Source organism: Cinclus cinclus, chromosome 2, assembly GCF_963662255.1.
Source record: "Cinclus cinclus chromosome 2, bCinCin1.1, whole genome shotgun sequence".
Lineage (NCBI taxonomy): Eukaryota > Metazoa > Chordata > Aves > Passeriformes > Cinclidae > Cinclus > Cinclus cinclus.
Window position 1 is genome coordinate 1,534,040 of NC_085047.1, and position 20,977 is coordinate 1,555,016.

General features: G+C 42.5%; 1 protein-coding gene across 1 annotated transcript in view; it reads left to right on the plus strand.

The window, feature by feature from the left end:
- FCHSD2 (FCH and double SH3 domains 2) overlaps positions 1-20,977 on the plus strand; it is a 118,826-nt gene that overhangs the window by 5,580 nt on the left and 92,269 nt on the right. The window contains exon 3 of the mRNA XM_062511177.1: positions 20,852-20,897. Coding sequence (XP_062367161.1) covers positions 20,852-20,897 — 46 coding nt within the window. The remainder of the gene's footprint in view (positions 1-20,851; positions 20,898-20,977) is intronic.

The window sequence follows — 20,977 nt, forward strand, 5'->3', positions numbered from 1 at the left end:
TAAAACTTCTTCACATTTGTGTTTAGGTAGAGAGAATGAAGTTGTGCTTATGTGCCTTGTTTTAACTTTAGTCTGGATTAAATATGTAGGGCCAGGTCCACTGGCCCCAGCTAATTCTGCTGTAGCACAGGGTGGGCGAGCTCTGTAGATCAGGAAACTCACCCCCCTGAAATCAAACCTTCCCTGGCTTTTCTCCCAGGTTTTTTGATCAATTCAGTCCCTGGTCCAGCGTGGCATGAGAGGGAGGGGGAATGGTGAGTACCTGAGGAAGGAGAGGGAAAGCACAGCTGCTCAACAGCAGCCCAGGTTCACACGGGTTTAAAGTCACTGTGTAAACCCAGCCTGATGCCCCTGCAGAAGGCACAGCTGCTGCTTTGTGAGTTACAGCTCTGGAAAATTCACCTTATTGAAGTCTTAACTCGTTTTGGCTGTCTGGATGTGTTGATCTACGTTGCTTCATCCTTTTAAGTCATTTGAAATGAGATGTAAAGATTGCCTGATTTCTGGCTGAGAGGGAGTAACAATGCAGTCCTTTCATTTGTTGGCTCCTGAATTTAGTTTTTTCAGGGGGTTTTTTTCACATTCATAGTTTAAAAGGAATTACCAAAAAAGACAGGCTCACAATCTACTTGTGCTCCTGATAGGGATGTGAATCTATGTACAAATACTTCCTTCTGTTTCCTTCCTTTTTCTGTCCTTGTGGTTTCTGCCTCTTGACATTTTGTTTTTGATAAAGCTGCATTTCTCTGTGTCATTCAGAGACTTTTCTCCTGCTGCTGCCTTACCTTTGTGGGGTGTTTTTGTGGGTCCCTTCAAGCTCAGAATATTCAGTGATTTTCTATCTTCTACCCTTTACTCCAAAGCTCTGCCTTCTGACAATTCTTCTCCCTTCTAATTTGTCATCTTCTTTTTTTTGTTTTTTTCCTCCCAGGTGCTTCATCTCCTCCATTTCTTTATCCAGTTTTGACCTTGTGAATTTTAATTAGTTCTCTGCTCCTGAGATTCTTTCCTATTTAATGTTCAGCAAAGCCCCTGAAAATGTGTTAAGCCAAGTGGGGAGATCTTGTGGCTCTTCCTTACCAGTCTGAGCCCTTCCCTGTCTTGGATGCTGTTGCTGGGCTGTCCCTCCTGCAGGTTATGAGGGAAGCAGTAATTCCAGGGCAGGATTTATGTTTCTGTGCCCAGGATGGGGACAGAGAACTCCTTGGGTGCCTCAGCCTGTCATAACAAGCCAGAGCGAGCAGCACAGATATTTTAAAAAAAGAAAGTAAAAGTATGAATGAATTTACATCTGTAGCCAGCCAGTTCCTGCTCGTTTTAACATGTCATTTTCTGTGCTCAGTTATGCTCCGTGCAAGCTTTTGCTGTTGGATATACTTTGTACTCCCTGGTGGAATTTGTGCTCCTGGAATCTGGCTGGCTGTGTTGGCAGGTTCCTGATAAGGTTTATGGCAGCTGGGGCTGAATCTGGAGTAGGCACCAGCAGCAGTTCCAGTTTTAAATACAGCAAGTCTACAGCATCCCTTAAAATATTCTTGTGGAGCTGAGGAAGGAGGAGCAGATGGAGAATATAAAGCTGTGAGATAATATGTATTTACATGTGTGGCCATATGTATTAGAATTCCATAAAAGATTCATAATAATTTTGAGAAATCTCTGCTTTACCTGCCCCCAGGCACAGTGGTGGTGAAGAGTTTGCCTTTCTTCCCTTTCTTTCTGGTCTCCAGCTGCAGGGAATGCAATTTATTTGGATATTCCTGGACCTGGGCTTCAGAGCATGCATGCCCTGGCTGCTGGCACCTGGTAAAGCCCCTTTTTTAAAAAAAATTCATCTATCCACAAGCAGGTCCATCTCTTTTTTTTCCCCTTTATCCTGCTGAGAAATGTGTCCTTGCTTTTTCCTTCAAGGTCATTCCCTGCATTCAGCAGATGCAATTTTTGCTTCTGATGTTTGGGGCTTTATTTCAGTAGGAGCAGAGTGATTTGCTGTGCTTACAGGTTCTGAAACCTGCAACCTACCAAAGTGGAAAGCAGCAGAAGAATCAGAAAAATTCCCAAAAACCATGTGCCAAGTGTTATTTTTTTTCTGGGTTTGACTCACACTTGAGGCTTTCCTTTATGTGACTGGAATATTTATTTATTTAAAACTTGCAATTTTCTTACGGGCTGATGACATTTCTTTCCTCCTGGGTTGATCTTTCTCACCAGTAATGATTATTGTGACTTTATTTTGTACTTTCAGTTTTTTTCGCAGGCTCTGCTAATTAGTTGAGGGCACACCTTTCTTTGCTATGTCACTAAATAAGCAGAAATTTCAGATATTTTTGAGAAAAGTTGGTGCAGTTACTTCTGAATAATATTCCATATAAAGATACCACAGAATCTGTGGTCTGGGCACATTACCTATAATTAGGCAGGGCTTTAATGAGATGCTCACATTCTTGATGGAATTAAAATCTGGTGATGTTTTGACTGGAACTGTTTGAGGGAAGCTTGGAATGTACTTTAAAAAAAAGCTGTTGCCTACTGGGTGTGGAAATCCAAGTTCTGAGCAAAAAAAGAAGAGCTTTAGTATAAACATGGCCACAGTGTAATGATTCATGCCTGTCTTGGCACAGTGGAATTGAGAAATGGACCACATTCCTCCTTTTTTTTTTTTTTTTTATCCCTGACAAAAATTAATTGATCTGCTTTAGGATTTCTCAGTACCTTTCAACCAAAGAAAGTCAAACAATCAAAAGATGATTTTTTTTGTTTGCTTTTTTTTTTTGTAGAAGAACTAACAGTGTAAAAAATGCCCAGCAAAGCATTTCTCACATCAGAATGAAAATTTTTTTTTCCCCCTTTTTTTCTCAGAGCTTTTCCATTTGAATTAGCTTTTTTTTTCTTAAAGCAATTCCAACACACTGTCTGGAAGTCTGATTTTTAAGGACTTTTAGGAGAACTTGTGCTTGTTCTTTTAAGCTGTGCCTTTTATGTGAGTTTGTCTTCCAAGACATAACAAGAGGATTTTGGTTCTGAGTACAGCAACTACTTGCCAAAAGTTGCATTTTCACTTTTGACTCATGCCCCGTTTTTAAGAACGAAGTCTTCAGATTGCAGAAAGTCGTGTGGGTTTGATTTTTTTTTTTTTTTTCTGAATTTTATCCAAGCATGTCTTTTCCTGGACCTAACTCTTGTTTTTCACCACCATGTTGCTTGGCAGAGCTCTGGAAAACCAGCAGCAGCTGCCATGAAGTCCCTGTAAAGTTGCCTTTAGTACAGATTTTTACGGGGACATTTGCAACGTGTGTTAAAATATATGTCACAGAGTAGTTCTAAAGGAACAAAAAGCTCTTCCTTTGATCCACTTGTTGAAACTCAAGGTGCTTCTTGGGTTTTCTTTCTTCCCTCATTGCATCCCTTGTGTGGTGAAGGTTTTCCCTCCAGGCTTTTCATCCCAGCTCTTCTTAGAAACCCCTGTGTGTAAGGGGAATTGAAGGCATTTGGGGACATCCCACAAATGTTACGATAAGCTGTGTTGGGAAGAGGAAGATTATTCTTCTCATTCCAGGTACAATTAGTGTGGCCTGGCCTGATTTCCTATGGTGGTTTGTTGTCACAGAGTCATGGAATATACTGTTGGAATGGGCCATCAGGATCATCCAGTCCAACTCCTGGCCCTGCACAAACCCCCCAAACTGCCCTCCCTGTGCCTGAGAGTGTTGTCCAAAGGCTTCTTGTAGTCAGGCTTGGTGCTGTCACCATTCCCTGGGGAGCCTGTTCAGTGCCTGACCACCCTGTGGGGAAAAGAGCCTTTACCCAACATCCAGCCTCAACCTTTTGTTCTGTTTAGTTCAGTGCCAAAAGGTTTTATTTTTCAGGTTTTGCTGCCTTTGCCAACATCCCATCAGGAGACCTCAGAAACCTTGTGCCTTTTCAATGCTAGCATCCTGAAAAACGATGGGAATGGGATTATCAAATCCTACACCATGTAAATATTCCTTGTAAGGGAGGAAGAGGTAAAAAGAGAGGTTGCGTGTTTTTTTTTTTTTTTTTTTTTTTTTTTTTTTTTTCTTTTTTTCAGAAAAGAACCAATGTGCCATTGTTATCATGGCTGCACAGAACTTGCTGTCCTTTTCTTGTCAGTCCCAGCTGGTCCTCTCCTCCTCTGAGTGAACTTTTGACCCAACTAATATCTTATCTTACATGAGGTGAATTTGGTTTTCAGATGAATATGCATCTGATTTTAATTTTTATTTTTTTTTTTGCTTAGTAAAATCAATGACCTTGTTTAATCATCTTGATTGCTTTCTGCATATGAAAGCACACAGAAAAGGTGTTCTGCATTTATATCTTTAAAGACTAGCAGTTGAAAAAACGCTAAAACCTTTTGAAACCTGAGTTTCTCTGGTCAAATGTTTGCAGTATAAACTGTTTTATAATGGCTCAATGGGGTGATTTTCTGACTGGTTTTTATGGTAGATTTTAAAATTTTAATAACATTTTTCCAAAATACACAGTAGGAATATCTTTAGTTGGGGGCTTGTTTTTGACTTTAAGCTTGTACATGTTGGGTTGTGTTTATTTATGGAGTAAATGCAGTATTTCCAGTTAAAACTTGAGGAAAGAGAGGGAAAGTATTGAATTAATGGTGGTAAGTCTTGGGTTGTGTTTATTTAGGAAGCAAATGGAATATTTCCAATTGAAACTTGAGGAAAGAAATTAACTAAAAAATAACCTATTGAAATCTAGCTTCTTTTTTTACCCTGTATGCTACTGTAAGCATGGAGATTCCATTCTCAGACTTTAAAAATTATTCATACCCTTCGGAGACGTTCCTTCTAAGAGCCTTTGGAGTTATTTTAAGCGTTCCTTTCTTTGTGCCACTGTGAGAACAGTTTGGGCAATCCCCAGTGGCTCTGAGAAGGTTGTTCACACACTCCTCTCTCCTCCTGCGCCGGCTCCACCAAACATCCCTTTAATGACACAGACAAAATGCTCTGGTGTCTAATTTTATGAGCAGAGCTCAGCCATGCAGAAGACTTTCGAAGATTTATGGTGGTAAAGCCACTAAGTATAGTTATTTCTAGCCAGATGCAAGCCAATGTTAGTGGGAAAAATGTTGGCACTTAGGGTCATGTTTAAATACCTACAATCCTGAGCATGAATAAGATTTTTTGAGGGGGCTCTGCTGTGTTCAGTTGGCATTTTTGAAGGAGAAAAAAAGGGAGGAGGCAAAAAAAACGGAGCAAGCCGCAATTTTTCTTGAGGGCATGATGCTCTGAGATGAGCTCAGATCAGAAATGCTTTTAAAGATCTTTGAATGTAAGGCTGAAAAATAGATTTGTGGAATGGTTTTGGGTGGGAGGGGGATGTTAAAACTCATCCATTTCCAACCCCCTGCAATGGGCAGGGACACCTTCCAATACCCCAGCTTGCTCCAAGCCCCAGTGTCCATCCTGGCCTTGGACACTGCCAGGGATCCAGGGGCAGCCACAGCTGCTCTGGGCACCCTGTGCCAGGGCCTGCCCACCCTCCCAGGGAACAATTCCTGCCCAATATCCCATCTAATCCTACCCTAGGGATGGCCCTCTCCTTCCGTTGTGTCAAATGCACTGCTCAGCTGGGTGTCGTCTGCAGACTGGAAATTTGAGGAATCACTTAACTGTATAAGAGGTGGAATTACTTGGCTTTTATTTCAGGGTTTGAGGGTAACAGAGATGATGAGCTCAAGTTCTTGAAAAATGAAGTAAAATTGACCCCTATTTTTCAGTCTTTCAGTGGGGAGTAAAATAGTTGTAATCTCTTGACATAATGGGGAATTTCTGTCTTGAAACATTGCCATGTGTTAGGCTGCTGAATTTCTGTTTATGTTTGACCTGAAAATCATTGTCTTCCTATCCTAAAGCCAGGCAGAGGCAGAAAAGACAGGCTAGATTGCCTTGCGAATTAAAAAGAATATTCAGAAAAGAAGTAATGGGCAGTGTTACGGTGGCTTGATTTCTAGCAGCTGCTTTTCATAGTCTTGGTGTGTTCCCAGCCTGGTTTTAGCCTGTCTCATCTCCAAATATACTTTGCTAATTTTCAGCTGTGTTGCCACTGGTGAGAAAGGGTGTAGATGGTAGTGGCTTCCCATGTTATTTTAATGTGCTTGTTGTTTATGAAGTTTTCTTTCATGTTAATTGATGTTGTGTGATTGTTTCTAATTACCTCTCTGTGATCTGAGCTGGCTTAGTAAGAGGACAAATACATATCATTGCCTAGAATCACCTAGTAAGAAAGAAGTCCTGCTTTTGAATTTCTTCTTTGTCTTCTCATTCTTCCTCTGTTCTTCTCAACTCTGTTCAGCCAGAGTTGTGTGAAGAAACACAAGGAACGATGGGAGAGGATCCATCAGAGGCCACAAAGATCATGAGGAACAGGAACACCTCACTTTTGAGGAAAGGCTGAGGGAACTGGGTTGTTCGGCCTCCAGCAAACAGCTGAGAGAGGATCTTACCAATGCATACCAATGTTTTCAGGCCAGGTGTCAAGAGGATGGGGCCAGAGTCTTTCCAGTGACAGGACAAGGGGCAGTGGGCACAAACTGGAATGCAGGAAGTTCCCCTTGAACGTGAAGAGAAAAACTACGGTGAGGTGACAGAGCACATGGAGGAGGCTGCTCAGAGAAGTTCTGCAGTCTCCTTCTCTGGGCTTATTCAAAACTGCTCTGGGTGAACGTGCTTTGGCAGGGAAGATGGACTGGGGGACGTCTCCAGAGGGCACTTCCAGCCCCAGCCATTCCGTGGTTATGTGATTTGGTGAGATTAAGAGAGGAACATCACAAGGGTGATTTTGTTTTGCTTTGTTTTGGTTTTTTTTTTACATGAATCAAAGCAAAGCCCAAACCTTTGAATTTCAGTAACTTTATTGAACCAGATCCTGTAGCACTGGTTTAAGGTGGTAAACTTAAGGTACTTCACTCTACCAACAATACCCTGCAAGGCAAAGAGAGCCTGGATGAAGTTACCTCACATTGGTATCTTGAAAATCTCCACAATGGGGACTCTACATGTTTCTTGAGGTTGTTCCAGGGACTGATGCTCTCTTTCTGTAACATGGGAATTTGGGAGCAAAAGATTCAAGGCTCATGATTTGATTTCCTCTGGATCTCTGAGCAGTCCCATCTTTTCTTTGCAGTTAAAACAGCATCAGTTCCCTGTGTAACGAACATTAGTATTTTTGGGGTACTTGTACAACTAGTGTGTTTGGGATTGTTAGCGGGAGTTGGAGCTATTCCTTGTATGCCACATTTCCCACCCAGTAGCAGAACTTCTGCAGTGGCAGTAAGACTGGTTTGTACCTCCTTCTTAGCTCTTTCCTTTGTGTTTCAAATCAAAGCAAAAGCTCAGAATTGTAACAGTGTGGGATGTGTTGAGTCTCTCAAATCACTATAAATAGTGGCAGACTTGGAAGGACTTGGGAAAGCTTGGGAAGATTCTTTAGGAGTCTCTTTTTTTTCCCTGTGTAATGTACCGGCTTTGAGGGGAGCATCTGCCTAAAACCTTCTGATTTGGCTGAATGTGTGCAGAGTTTGAGTGATGTTCATTATGTTCAAATAGGTTAAAAATGCAAACAAACTTTTTCTAGACATTGTTTGTCTGTATTTGTATTAATTGATGAGAAAGTAGATTGTAGTTAATTGCCGTGAGCTGATCAGCTGTGTAGAAAACAAAGAAGGTCCTATATTCTAGTTTTTCTAAGCATTTGAAGCTTAGGCTTTTCTGCTGAGGAGGTGAACGTAATCTTTGTGATTACATGAGATTTTCATTTGGAAATACGCAGAATTTTGATTGTAGTATCCAAGGAGTGATTGAAGTTGGTGTTGCAGTCTGCCTGTTGTTGGCAAGAAGTGGCTGAACTGGATCCCTAATGCCAGAGGACTGAATCCTCTGTCTTTTGGGCATTTAGTATTCAAGAAATAGTTTTAAAAACCCGTATAAAGACTTCAATCATCCCCTAATGTGTCACTTATAAAAATGTCCTTTATTTCTTTGTCTGCACATGCTTCCTGTGTTCTCCCTCTTTTGGTAAGAGGCTGCTCTCTTCCTTTTCATCCTCGCAAGGAGGAGCAAAGGGACGTTTCTTCCCCCTGAAACCGAGCGTGGCTGTGTTGTTATTCCCGATTTCCTGGGGAGACTTGGACTTATGACTCGTGTGTCCTGCAGCCAAGGTTTGCTGTTCCTGTGGGGCTCGGCTGGGCCGCAGGAATGCGGCCCCGTCACGGCGCTCTTTGTTCCCCAGGTCGGGGTGCTGTTCGAAACACCCCGGGCCTGGGTTATGAAGTGCCTCGAGCTTTGATCTGCCCTGAGAAGTTCCTTTGGGTTGGTGGGGGTGCTTTGATGTTCTCTGCTCGCTGGCTGCCAAGTTCTTCTGCTGGAGGTGCAGTGCAGAGCTGTTGTCCAGTTGAGAACCAAGACCTCATCTCTGCACGCATCCAACCACTTCTTTCCTCTCAGGGAGCAAATGGATCTCTCTGCTAGAGGAGTTTGTCGGCTGTGGTTATGATTTTTTTTTTTTTTTTTTTTTTTTTTTTTTGTTCTAAATTTAGCAGGTTAGCTCGATACTGTGCTAGAGGAGGGCTGAGCCCTTTTGTTGACACAGCTCGCTGGATGTTTGAAATGCCTTTTGCCTTCTCTGCACCCAGCTGTGCTGCTGAACTGGCAGCCCAGAGGAAAGGCTGGGAGAATTGGGATTGTTCAGCCTGAAAAAGAGAAGCTTTGGAGTGACCTAATTGCCCCTCCCAAGGGTTGAAAGGAGCCCATAAGAAAGATGGAGAGGGACTTGAGACAAGGGCATGGAATGCCAGGACAAGGGGCATGACTGCAGCCTGCTAAAGAGCAGGGGTAATTGGGCTTTTGAAAGGCAAGGTCTTCCCTGGGAGGGTGGGCAGGCCCTGGCACAGGGTACCCAGAGAAGCTGTGGCTGCCCTTGGATGTGTGTCCAAGGTCAGGTTGGATGGGGCTTGGAGCAAGCTGGGGTAGTGGAATATGTTCCTGCCTATGGCACGGGGTGGGACTAATGATCTTTCAAGTCCCTTCCCATCCAAACTGTGCTGTGAGTTTGTGATTCTATGACAAACCTTTATTAACAGCCTTGTTCTGGTTTTATTGGAGCTCAGGAAAAATGGTTTTAACTGCATTCTACTCCTGTATGTGCTTGGAGCAGGTGGTGATGCTGCAGGTAGTAAGCAAGATCAATATTCTTATCGGCAGCAAGAAGACAGGATGAATCAACCCCTCTCAGATGTATTCTCCATATCTTTTTTTTTTTTGGTTGGCAATAGACTGCAATTTCTCCTTTGGGAAAAAGTTCATAAGGAATATTTGTATTCAGGGAATGACTGGACATGGCACTCACTGGTGCCAAGGCAGTGATCAGTCAAAACTTGGATTTTATGATCTCAGAAGTCTTTTCCAACCTAAATGGTTCTGTGATTCTGACCTATATCTACAGATAGATTTTAGGAATTGTGCCACATGTTTTCAGTGGAGCTGTTACATTTTAGTGACTTAAAAAATAACAGAACATTTACTGTACTCTTCTAAAGCAGGGTGATTGTGCTCTGAGGAAAAAACCCATTATACTAATTATTATTACCTGTAGAAGCCATTAAAATAACAGGATTTGACTTACGTCAGTGGTAGTGACAATGAAACCTTGTGAAGTGCATAATTTAAAATTGAAGTGCTCGTATTAAGACTGTAGGGGGAAAAAGGAGAGAGGTCTTTGTAATAAACCTGGGTGGCACTGTCAAGATTCCTAAAATGTGACAGATGAGTAAAGTAAGAACTCCAAGGTGGTTTTTGCTGCTGCAAAACCTTTTGCAGATCCAGGATGAAATAAGAAGCATGAATGATGAAATGTGTCTTGGCTTCTTGCTGTTAAGCAAATGGGGATCAAAGAAACTCCTCATATTCCTGTTTTCTAAAAGCTCCTGGCAGACAGGCTGAATTATACCATCCTAGGCTGTGTTTTTTTCTAAAAGGGAAATGCCTTGGGTATGATGAATCAGGTTTGCGAAAGCTATAGAAAAATATCCCTGTATTTGTCTAAATTGTACCTCTCCCTAATGCTTGCTTAGTTTCCCATTTTAAAACAAAAACTCACTAGTAATCATTTTAAATACACTTAAGCTCTGAAACCAATCCTTGTATTTGTTGTGAATGTTAATGCTATAAAGAGGGCATGCTTTTATTTTGAAAAGGGTGAATGAACTGCTCACACTCACCAGCAGCTTTCTGGCGGTTCTTTGTTGTTTTCTTTTTTTATTCTACTGAAGGAAAAACTATTGTTTTAGCATTGTTTTGTGTCTGGGTGTCATGTTCCTCTGATCACATGTTGGACTGCTAATACTTCTCTGAGACAAATTGCTGAAAACGTTTGCTACATTTGAGGTTGCAAGAATTCTCTATATATAGTGACAGAATTGATTTTTTTTGGCTCTGTTGCTAGTGGCAACTCATCCTAATCCCAAACTGTACAGTAATGTGATTTATGGGGAGTACATTGCTTGCTAGTGAATGTTGTCTGGAATTTTTTTCTCTGTGCATTGCTACAGGGGCACTGTTCAAGCACGAGGTAAAGATATTTCATGGTTTATCATAGGCTGTGTGGATTAGAACATTTAAAATTCTGAATAAAATCGTAGCTTACAAATGCATTTGGGAGAAAAAGTGCTTTGTTGCTCTTGATAGCTTTATAAAGGAGAAATTTTTCATTAATTGGGAGCTTGTGCTGATAAAAATCGCGACAATCTCCTGTTTAAGGCCCAATTTGCTTGTGGATACTTTCACACCAAGCATTTTGCATATGCGTTAATATTTTTTGTTTAATTCAGTTAGAAATGTCGCCAAGATAAGTTATGTATGTTCGAATATGTTCTGTATGTTGTAAAGAGCACTTAAAATTGGCTTGTGCCAGTTGTGATTGACCTCTAAATGTCCTGCTAACAATTGTGACTTTATAGCACAATGTGTGGGCAAGTTTTAGGTTTGAAGAGCATCACTTAAACTACTGTGAGTAAGCAATGCGCTCTTGAAAATCCAGATGGGCTTTTTGGGAAGGGACATTTTGCAACAGCGGGAAATCATTCATGGTTGGTCATGATCATCATAAGGTCTTTTCCCACCTGAACTATTCGGTGTGTGAGAACTTGGGAATTCAAGATGTCCAAAGTTAGACCTTCTGGCTTTTGTTTTTTTTTTTTTTTTTTTTTTTTTTTTTGTTCCCAAAGCAAGAGCTCATTTATCTGCTCTCTGTGGGCATGGAAGGCAGAGTTTTTACTCCTTTGAGTTGGGTGGGGTTAGAAAGGCAGTGCCTGCAGTTACTTGAGGGGATGGAAGGAGGATGATCCAGGTACTGAAAATTGTGTGTGAAAACTGGGGTAAAAAACAACTGTAGGCAGATGATGGCAGGCTAGGCAGGAGACTGCTTTTGTCACAAATATATTATGCCCAACTTTGATTCCTTGATTATATAGCTTGCTGTATCCTGATACATTGAAATTTTGGTTGCAATATTTTCAGCCTTAATACCTCTGTTTACATTCAGCAGATTTTTTTCCTTCCGTGTACTTCTGCCTTAGTTGAGGATAAGGGAAGATTTAAAGGGTAAACATTCCAAAGGACAAATGGTAGCAAAGCTGTCAGAGCTGATTAGTTTTAGGTGTGAAATGAGCAGGCTTCTAATTGCAGGGCAGAGATACAGAATCCAGTGCAGTTGTGAGTTACTGTAAATCCTCCCTGTGGCAGAAGGATGGAGCAGGGCTCCTCAGGGTGGTAAAATGTTCTGTAGTAGCTGAATCAACAAGGGATTACTGTGTGCTTGGCTCTAAAAGGGATGGGGCGGATACTGTAGCTCCTGTTTGCTCGGGGAAGAACTCTCAGAAAATCGTGAGATGCTTTGTAGAAGGGAATTTGCAAAGGAGAGAAGAGCTCTGCTGTGGTACAGGATGCTCGAGCTCCCAGTTACTCCCTTTCTGCAGGAATTTATGAAACTCTGTTCAGAAGAGCTATTTTAAGACTGAAGAGGAGACAGTACAGAGTATGTGCATTAAAGTCAAGTTTAAAAAAAGGCCACTCTTTTATTTCTTTTGTGCTGGCCAGAGAACAGGAGCAGTGCACTGAGGTAAGCAGAAAGTGAGGGCTGACTTGCCAGCAAGCTGCAGGAAGGAGAGCTGAATTCCTTGACTCAGCAGGCAAGGAGTTTCCTGATGTTCCAAATATTTGTGCTTCACCAGTTGTAAAAATGCCCTTCACATGTTTGCTGAGATCAGGCAGACCTCAAGTGGATCTACAAGCAGGAAATGTCACTGGCTTCTCATGCTAGGTCAGAGAACTTCTTTGTGGGCAAAAACTGAGGCTGTGGGTGACCTCGCCAGGGTGGTTTTGAATTTGTTCTGCTGCCTCGTGTGCTTTCACAGCCAGTGGGACCTTGGCCTGGCCAGCAAGGTTCTTGTTAAAAATGTTGTCCTGGAGGCCACGTTCGCACCACGTTGGGATGTTTGTGGTGTGAGAACTCCACGTTGTCCATACTTGCTACGGGAGGGGAGGCTGGTGGTCGGAATCCTGTCCAGACTGGTGATGGCTCAGGCTTCTGTGACCACAAATTGCCTTCAGGACCTGGAGACGTGCCGTCATGAGAGCAGAATTCGGCTCCTTCACGCAGTTGGCAGGCAGAGTCTCCTGGGAATCAGCCAGGAGTGATGGGTTCAGCTTAGTGTTCCTGAGGAGGACTCCCAGAGAGCTGAAGAGCAGCCTATCCCATTGTGTGGGAAGGTCAGGAATTTCAGCAGAAGCATGGCTGAACACGGGGAGTACATGAGGTTGGTGGGCAGTAAGGAGGAGTATGAAAGCTTTGCTTGGCTGCCCAAGGACAATATCAGTGACACCTCCAGCTGGTCAGGGACACAAGGAGTCGAAGGAGGGATGCGCTGGGAATGGGAGCAGCAAGGCATTTACTTATGGGCTCTAGGGAAGGGTCTTCACTACTCAGCAGTTTTATTTCCCCCACTCAGCCTTTTCTGGGGAAATCTTTCCCTTTACTGATGTCCAAGAAAACCTTAATAAATAATTTGGAAAGAAGAACCAAGGTAGTGCTCTGATGTAGAAATATGTTCATCACCAAGAGCTGTGGGAAGAGTTCCATGTGTGTGTATCTGTGCTGAAGGGCATGGATGTGATGTAACGTGGGAGGTAGCAAGTTTAACTGGAGACCAGGCAAATAAAGCCAGCTCAAAATGCAAGCGGCAAAACAATGTTTGAACAGTGCAGTTAAATTCCCAACACAGTACTGTAACTTCTTGTGGAGTTTATATAAGAGATGGTGCGAAGTCTTCAGCAGGAAAGGCCATAGTGGCAGTGCTGATATTATTCAAACCTGACATGGAACTTTTGCTCCTTGATAAAAATGCTGCTAAATGCTGCCTATTTCTAAGTAATAACATAAACCTGGCAGGTGACAGCATGCATGTGAAAGAGACATTTTTCTGGGAAGACATCTGTTTCATTCAGATGATATAAAACCATCGAACAAAAGCGTTTGTTATTTTTAGAACCAAACATAAAGGTTGTGATTTCCTGTAGTATGACCTCTCGTGAGTTTTTTTCTCGGCGTGGCTGAAAAGGACCCTGAAGTATTCTGTGCAAGTGGAGATTCTGGTTTTAAATGAAATGGAAGTGACTTCCTCATTGCTTACAACTTCTTAATTTCTTCAGTTGCTTTTTTTGCAAGAGCAAAGACATGAGATGGACTGTTAAAGTCAGCACTGGTTTTACTAAAATTTGGGGATGTTTAAATCAAGATACAGTACCAAAAAAAAAAAAAAAATACAGTTAGCCAGAAGGCAATTGGAGGCACCTGGATTCCATGGTGAGTTGTCTTCGCCGATGATTTTGTAGTGGTTTGATAGTACAGAGAGTTGTAATAAAGGAGCTAATTCTTTTATGTGATATAATTAAGGTGAAGCTTCACTTGCCATGTTTTGTCTGAGGTGAAATTTTTGATGTATAAATAAAAAATATCATTAGTAGTGTTTAGTGATCAATGTTGGAGGAGTTTTGCTGGGAAAAGGGAAAGTCAGGCTACAAAAATCTCTGAATTTGGAGTCTTGGGTACTTTGTGTCAGGGTGGACAAGGGAATGGATTTGAGCTAAAAAGAGAGTAGGTTTTAGATTGTATTAGCAGGAAGGGTATTAAGAGGAATTCTCTGTGAGGGTGGGCAGGCCCTGGCACAGGGTTCCCAGAGAAGCTGTGGTTGCCCCTGGATCCTTGGCAGTGTCCAAGGGCAGGTTGAACACTGGGGCTTGGGGCAACCTGGGACAGTGGAAGGTGTCCCTGCCCATGGTGGGGTGAGGAATGGGATGTTCTATAAGGTCCCCTCTGACCATAACCATTCTGGGATTCTGTGAAGTATGTTCCAAATTTTAATAGCCTGGTTGTTGCACTGCCATGCTTTCTGCAGTGTGTGTACAGATACCTTCAGAGATAGTGGAGTTCTGAAAAATAATTTACTCTTCAGACGCTCAGAATTTTATGCAAATCTTCTAAAACATTTCTGTAGTGGTAATTCTGTTTAGTAAAGAGAAAAACCACGAAGAGGAGCTTATTACATGCAGTGTTTGAGAGTCTTGTCGAGATGAATAATTCCTGTAGATTCATTATTGCTCCAGGTATGTTGTCTTTGTCTCTGCTGGACACGGGGAGGGAATATTAATGCAGTGTGTCCCTGCACACACGGGTGTTCTTGAGTCCCTCATTAGCCATGCAGCTGCTGCTGTGTTATCTTATCTCAGCATTTATTGCCAACCTCTGCCCTGAACGGAGGCACGAGGACGATTTACGATGGCTGGAGTATTTGGGTTTCAGTTGTGCCTTTCTTAGTGACGCACCTGTCCTTAAATTAAAAACCAGGTAATGGCAGTTGTTTGGTTGTACAGTATTGATTCATTATGGTGCATTTCTCATGTTGCTGGGGAAAAGTGGGAGAAGGCATTCACTTTAAAGTACTGAATTAAAGCAAGCAAGGACTTTGGCATTCCTTAACCTGTTTTCCTTTGGTGGGGGGGGGGGGGGGGAGGCAAAATGTTTTGGCTCATTTCTCCTTCCAAGTGTTTCAGTATTGCTTCCCTTTGGATTTTGTAGTGGGAGCTGGCATTCCAAAGGGTATTTTAAATCAGCGCCATGGTCTGGGGAAAGGTCTGAAGCACCAGGAGAGGCCGAGGGAGCTGGGAAAGGGGCTCAGCCTGGAGAAAAGGAGGCTCAGGGGCGACCTTCTGGCTCTGCACAGCTCCCTGACAGGAGGGGACAGCCAGGGGGGATTTGACATCTGCTCCCAGGGAACAGGAGGAGAGGGAACAGCCTCGGGCTGGGCCAGGGCAGGGTCTGGTCAGACATCAGCAGGAATTTCCCCATGGAGACGATTGTCAAGCATTGCAAGGGGCTGCTCAGTGAGGTTTGGAGTCCCCATCCCTGGAGGTGTCCAAGGAAGCACTGGATGTGACACTCAGTGCTCTGGGCTGGGGACAAGGTGGGGATTGGGCACAGCTTGGACTCAATGATCCATTGAGGGTTTTTCCAACATAAATGATTCTATGACTTGGCAAGACAAATGCCGTCATTTTGAGCATCCCTTCTTCCTTCTTCTTCCCCCAGCTTTTATTTGTGACCACAGTGTGGTGCGGTCTGGGGTCACTTGGGGTCAGCTGTCATGACTGGGTCCCTTCCCAGTTTCTTATGCACTCACAGCCTACTCACTAATGGGAACGGTTTGCCCAGAGAAGCTGTGGCTGCCCCTGGATCCCTGGCAGTGTCCGAGGCCAGGCTGGACTGGGCTTGGAGCAAACCTGAGATAGTGGAAAGTATCCCTGTCCACGGCATGGCCTGGAACCAGGTTATTATTAAAGTCCCTCCTGACCCATTCTGTGGTGTGAGGAGCAGGAAAGGCTTTGAGCTGTGTAAGCACTGCTCAGCACTAACGGGAACATCCCTGAGTTATCTGTGCCTGGAACTTTGGTGTTCTCAGCACAAATCCCAGGCACAGCCCCATCCCTGCTTCTGTGCAGAAAATCAACTCCATCCTAGCCAAGCCCAGCGCTGTGAGCAGCAAAACCTGGCCAATGGAACTGGACAGGGCAGGTGCAGCTGCAGGACTTCATGCTCACTGGAACTCCAGAGGTACAGTGGGATGCATGATTCCTGTCACCTTGGCAAGGTCATGGCAGTCAGGAGAGCTTCCTGAGCACTGTAGTAAGGCAAATGCTGGACCCATTTTCAAAGACCACTGGAAGGAGGACCTGGGGAGCAGCAGCTGCTCATCTTTACCTTAATTCCTGGGAAAATTACACGGCAAAACCTGGAAACCATTTTTGAGGCTTCTTTTTCATTCCTTGAAGGGGCACAGAGGTGATTTGGAGCAGCCAGCGTGGACTCACAAGGGCAGAAGGTGTTTGATTGCCTTTTGGGAAAGCTGGCAATGCATGTGTTGTACATGGTGGCTCAGGTGAGACCTTTGACACAGTCCTGTGGCATCTTTACAGCCACTCTGGGGACACATGGACTGATAGCCAGGTGGAAAATTGGCTGGGTTTCCCAAATCTAAGTGGTGGGGAGCAGTGCCAAGTGCTGCCGGTGGCTGGGAATCCCTCAGAGGTCCATGGATCAGTGCTGGTCCATGACTTCAGTCACAGCCTGGATGGTGGGATGGGGCTTTTGGCAAGCTGAAGAAGCCTGTTAAATTGGGGGAGAACATTGATAGGCTAGAGACAGGGCTGTGTCCAGGGTGACCTCAGGCTGTGGGTGACAGGGGCTGGCAGGAACTTCTGGAAGGTCAACAAAAGCAAATGCCAAGTTCAGGGGCATTCAGGCTGGCACTTGAGGCTGGAATTTCAATGCCATCCTGAACAGGAGCATTTCACTGCATGTCTTCACGATTTAATAGTTGGGCCAGGAGTGATTTGTGGGCAGTAATTCCTAAATATCGTCTTCATCCTGCCAGCAGTAATGCAATATGCTTATTTATTTCCTTTGCCCCATTAAAAATAATTCAAAATAATTTAAAGTCTGGGATGGTTTAAAAAGAGGACAGGAAAGAATAAATACAAAGAAATTCAACAGTATTTGGGGTTGATTCAAGCTGATGGAGTGTTTTTTGTCACTGGGTTAAAACCAGCTGTTCCCCTTTTTCTTTTCTTCTTTACAATGAGACCTGTCTTTATGTTTTTAATGGAAAATTTTGGAGTGAGTGTATACTTAAAAAAACAAAAATAAACAGGATGGCATTACTTTGGACATGATTGCACAGTGAATGTGTGTGTTCCCAGTGTACGTTACGAGCACACGTTGTAAAGTCATAATTTTCCACTGGCATGTGTTTTAGCTGTCAGGAATTATCCATGATCTACTTTCTGGGAAGCTGAAAATTTTTGGGTATTTCAAAATTCACTGATTCATCTTCTCAAGTGTTGGTGGATTGAGTCAGGTTTAATCCAGCTGCAATGCATTCTACGATTCTTAGGGAGACATACCTCAGGAATTTTTGATAGGGTGAATTAATTTCTTGTCAAGGTCAGTCAGAAGGTGCATTTCTTTAGCCTAATATTTTTGGATGTTTTGGGTGTGATACTAGTTTGTCCTTTTTCTGAGGCGTTGTGTTAGTTGCAAGGATTTAAAAATGTCATTAAAATTTCAAAACGATTTGTCTGAATGTTCATAGCCAAAACGCCCATAAACACAAACTTCTGGTGTCAGGTGAGTTGTATAAATTTTACAGTTAATACCTTGGGTTTTTTGGTCATTATCATAATTTTGCATGAGAAGTTGTTCCAAATGGAATTCGGGCCTGTTGAATTTCTCAGTCTTTGAATAGAAACACATTCACTGGTGCAAATTTAGCCTCCTCTTTTATTCAAGAGCACCGAACGTGAAGTGTGTGTTTACGTTTTTGCATAGCTCTTCATGGAATTAAATTTTTATACAGCAACTAATTCACTTTCTGGTTTTCAGGGTGTCACTGGGTTTAACTTTCTTCTGTGCAACCTGTGGCTTTGGTCTTCAGGTTTGTACAACTGCACAGTATTGGCAGATGCGACGTTGTCTTGTGAAACACTAATGTATATCTTAGTGTTCTTATATTGATTTTTCATGAAGGTGTGAGCTTTACACATTTCCAGCCCAAGTGGACATCCATGAAATAATTAAGCCCATCTGTTTCTCCTGTTTCCCTGTAGGAAAAACTTAATGAAATATGATTCTCTGCTGACCTGACTCCTTAATTCACATTGTTGCGCTCTTCTCCAATGGGAATATAAAAAGATGCCTCACTATTTCTTAGCATGTGTTACCTTTAATAGATATGAGTGTTGGAAATACATGCCAGTTGGGGTTGGGAATTTGCAGTGAGAGCTCAGCACTAGAAAAAGTGGCATTAGCAAAGTGAGAATGGCAGGAAGAGAAGTTTTCTTTCTCCTGCTCTCTTAGAATTCCCTGGTCTCACAGAGCCTGAGTGAAAATGGGGAGAAGGGAATAAATATATTGCATTAACTTTGACAGGATAAAGAAGATATTTAGGAATTGCTCTCCACAAACCAAGATGCCTTTTTGGAGAGTGCAGTTCTGGTGTTCCCTCTGCTTAGTTAATGATTACTCTGAGAAAAAGATGTAAAAGTAGGTATCAGTGCTCCCTAGTTTAAAAAATACTACATAATGTTCCTGATTTTTTGCAGACTCACTATTTCATGTCTTAAAAAGTTACCAGTAGTTAGAGAACATTTTATTACTTCATGGAAACAAATGTTTCCTTATATGATTGGATTTGAAAGTCCATCCTGAAGGACAGTAAGGTTAAGACTCTCCCAGCTTTGCACATAAAATCTGGATACACACGTCGAAGTTTTTTCACACTGCTCCAGTTAAGGAACTATGATGCATTTATTAGTCAGACCTCTCTTTTCCCTTGCTCAGAATAATTTTCTCCTGGGAAATGTGTTGACTTCAGTCTCCTCTTTCATCATGTTTTGTAATACATTCATAGTTGTCATAGAAGGGTTGCTGTATAAACTGTCCCAAGGTTAAAAAGCAGCTTTGTGTTGGACCAGGGGAGGGAAGCGCAGTCCCAAAGCCGCAGGGAGCAGTGGCTCCAAGGAATGCAGACGGCTGATCCCGACGGTCTTTCCATGCTTAACCATTCTCTTCATTCAGCAAGACAAATTTAAATATTGGATGCATCATCTTGCCAACTATTTCCTCATTTAAAATACAGAACAAAATCTAAAACGAAAATATTTTTCATGAGGAGGTGCTGCTTTACAATCCATTCTCTTCCTGCCAGGGCTTGCGGTCGATCCAATTCCAAGATTTCAGTTGGTTTTGGGAGTCAATTTGATTTTCATGTTATTTTGTAATCCTATACAAGGGCTGGTTGAATGTTTTTGTTTTCCTTCTCTGGTGCAAAACTTTCATGTAGAAAGTTTTCGGGGGTATCTCAGGCTTCCTGCTTGTCACAATCATTGTTTTGCAATCAATTTAAGAGGAATTTGGTTTGAATGGGGTGGGAAGATGTCTCAGGTGAAACACACAACTTCATACCCAGGTTTGGTGTAATTCAGCCCTGAGTCTATGTTTTGAAATGCAGTTAGCTTCAGACTGGAAAATAACTTTGTTTGCCTCAACTATTCCCAGATTTACGTTCCAAAGACTGTCACTTGTTTTCTTCCCTTTCAATATTGATAACACATTGCAGTTAGTCCTTGGAGATATTTGTGCAGTCCTTGATACTTCTGATAGAAAGTGAGTCTTTTCAGAGAAACATTGTGATTTCTAGGCGTTTGCTAAACTGAATGGGATATTGGATTTTGGAGCAGGAGATCTGAGAAGAAAATTGGGTTATAATATCAGCTGGAATACTTGGAATGCTTTATGAAGGAAATTAACTCACAGGCATCTCCGCCAACTTCACTTTTTCCTATGGAGGTGTTTCATATGGGAGTCACACAGCCCTTGGAACCCACCTGGGCTGCACGAGGGGGATTTGGGAAGTTTAATTGCTGGAGCTGGAACATGGCCAGATCTTTTGGGCTGTCATTGGTCTGGGAAGAATTCTAAGCAATCATGATGCATTTAAACTTTGGTTTTACATCCCACTGGTGAAGCTGAGCCTGTAGCATGTGGATATTCTTCATGGATGAAATAGGGTGGACAGGAGTAAAAGGAGCCTGTCCAGAGCTCCTTTTTATTGAGGTAACTTGATTAGAGGATGTTCCTGAGGTGTGGGTTTTTTTATTGGTGTGTCACCAGAATTGTGTAATTAATTTAAATATAATCAGATAATTTTTTTTTTTTTGTGCCTGTGGTGTGGCCTTAAGCTGAGTAGTTTGTGGCATAGCTTAAAGAAAATAATGCTGCTCTAGATAAGTCTGAAGAAAATTAAGTAAGTCTGTCTAAATACATGAAGTCAAATCCTGTTCCTTGCTCCCAAATTCCTCCCTCGGCTGTGCTACCGGAAAGCTGACGAGCTTTTGATGAAGAAAATGCTATTTATTCCTGGGAACTGAGGAGTCCTGGGAGCTGAGTTTGCCCAATAAAACTTGGAAATTCAGCCATCGCATATGTGAAGTCCGCACATGGTTGTTGCTGGGCTACTGATCTGCACTTGTCAAACCATTTCCCTTTTTCTTGCTGTTTCACTCTGCAGACTGTCCAGCAGAAGCTACTTTTAAAGCAAATTACTGAATTTGTAGAGTTTTGCTCTCTGTGTTAATGGATTTTGACTAAATTATTGAATTTGGAGTGTTTTGCTTAATATTCTGATGGAATTTCTTTGCTCTTCTTTCAGAGCATTCAGTCAGAAAAGAGCTGCAATTGAGAAAGAATATGCACAGGTAGGTTCTGAAATAATTTTGATAGCTGTGGCATTATTCTGTTGGGATAATTTGTTAATCAGGAAATTACCGTGGTGTGT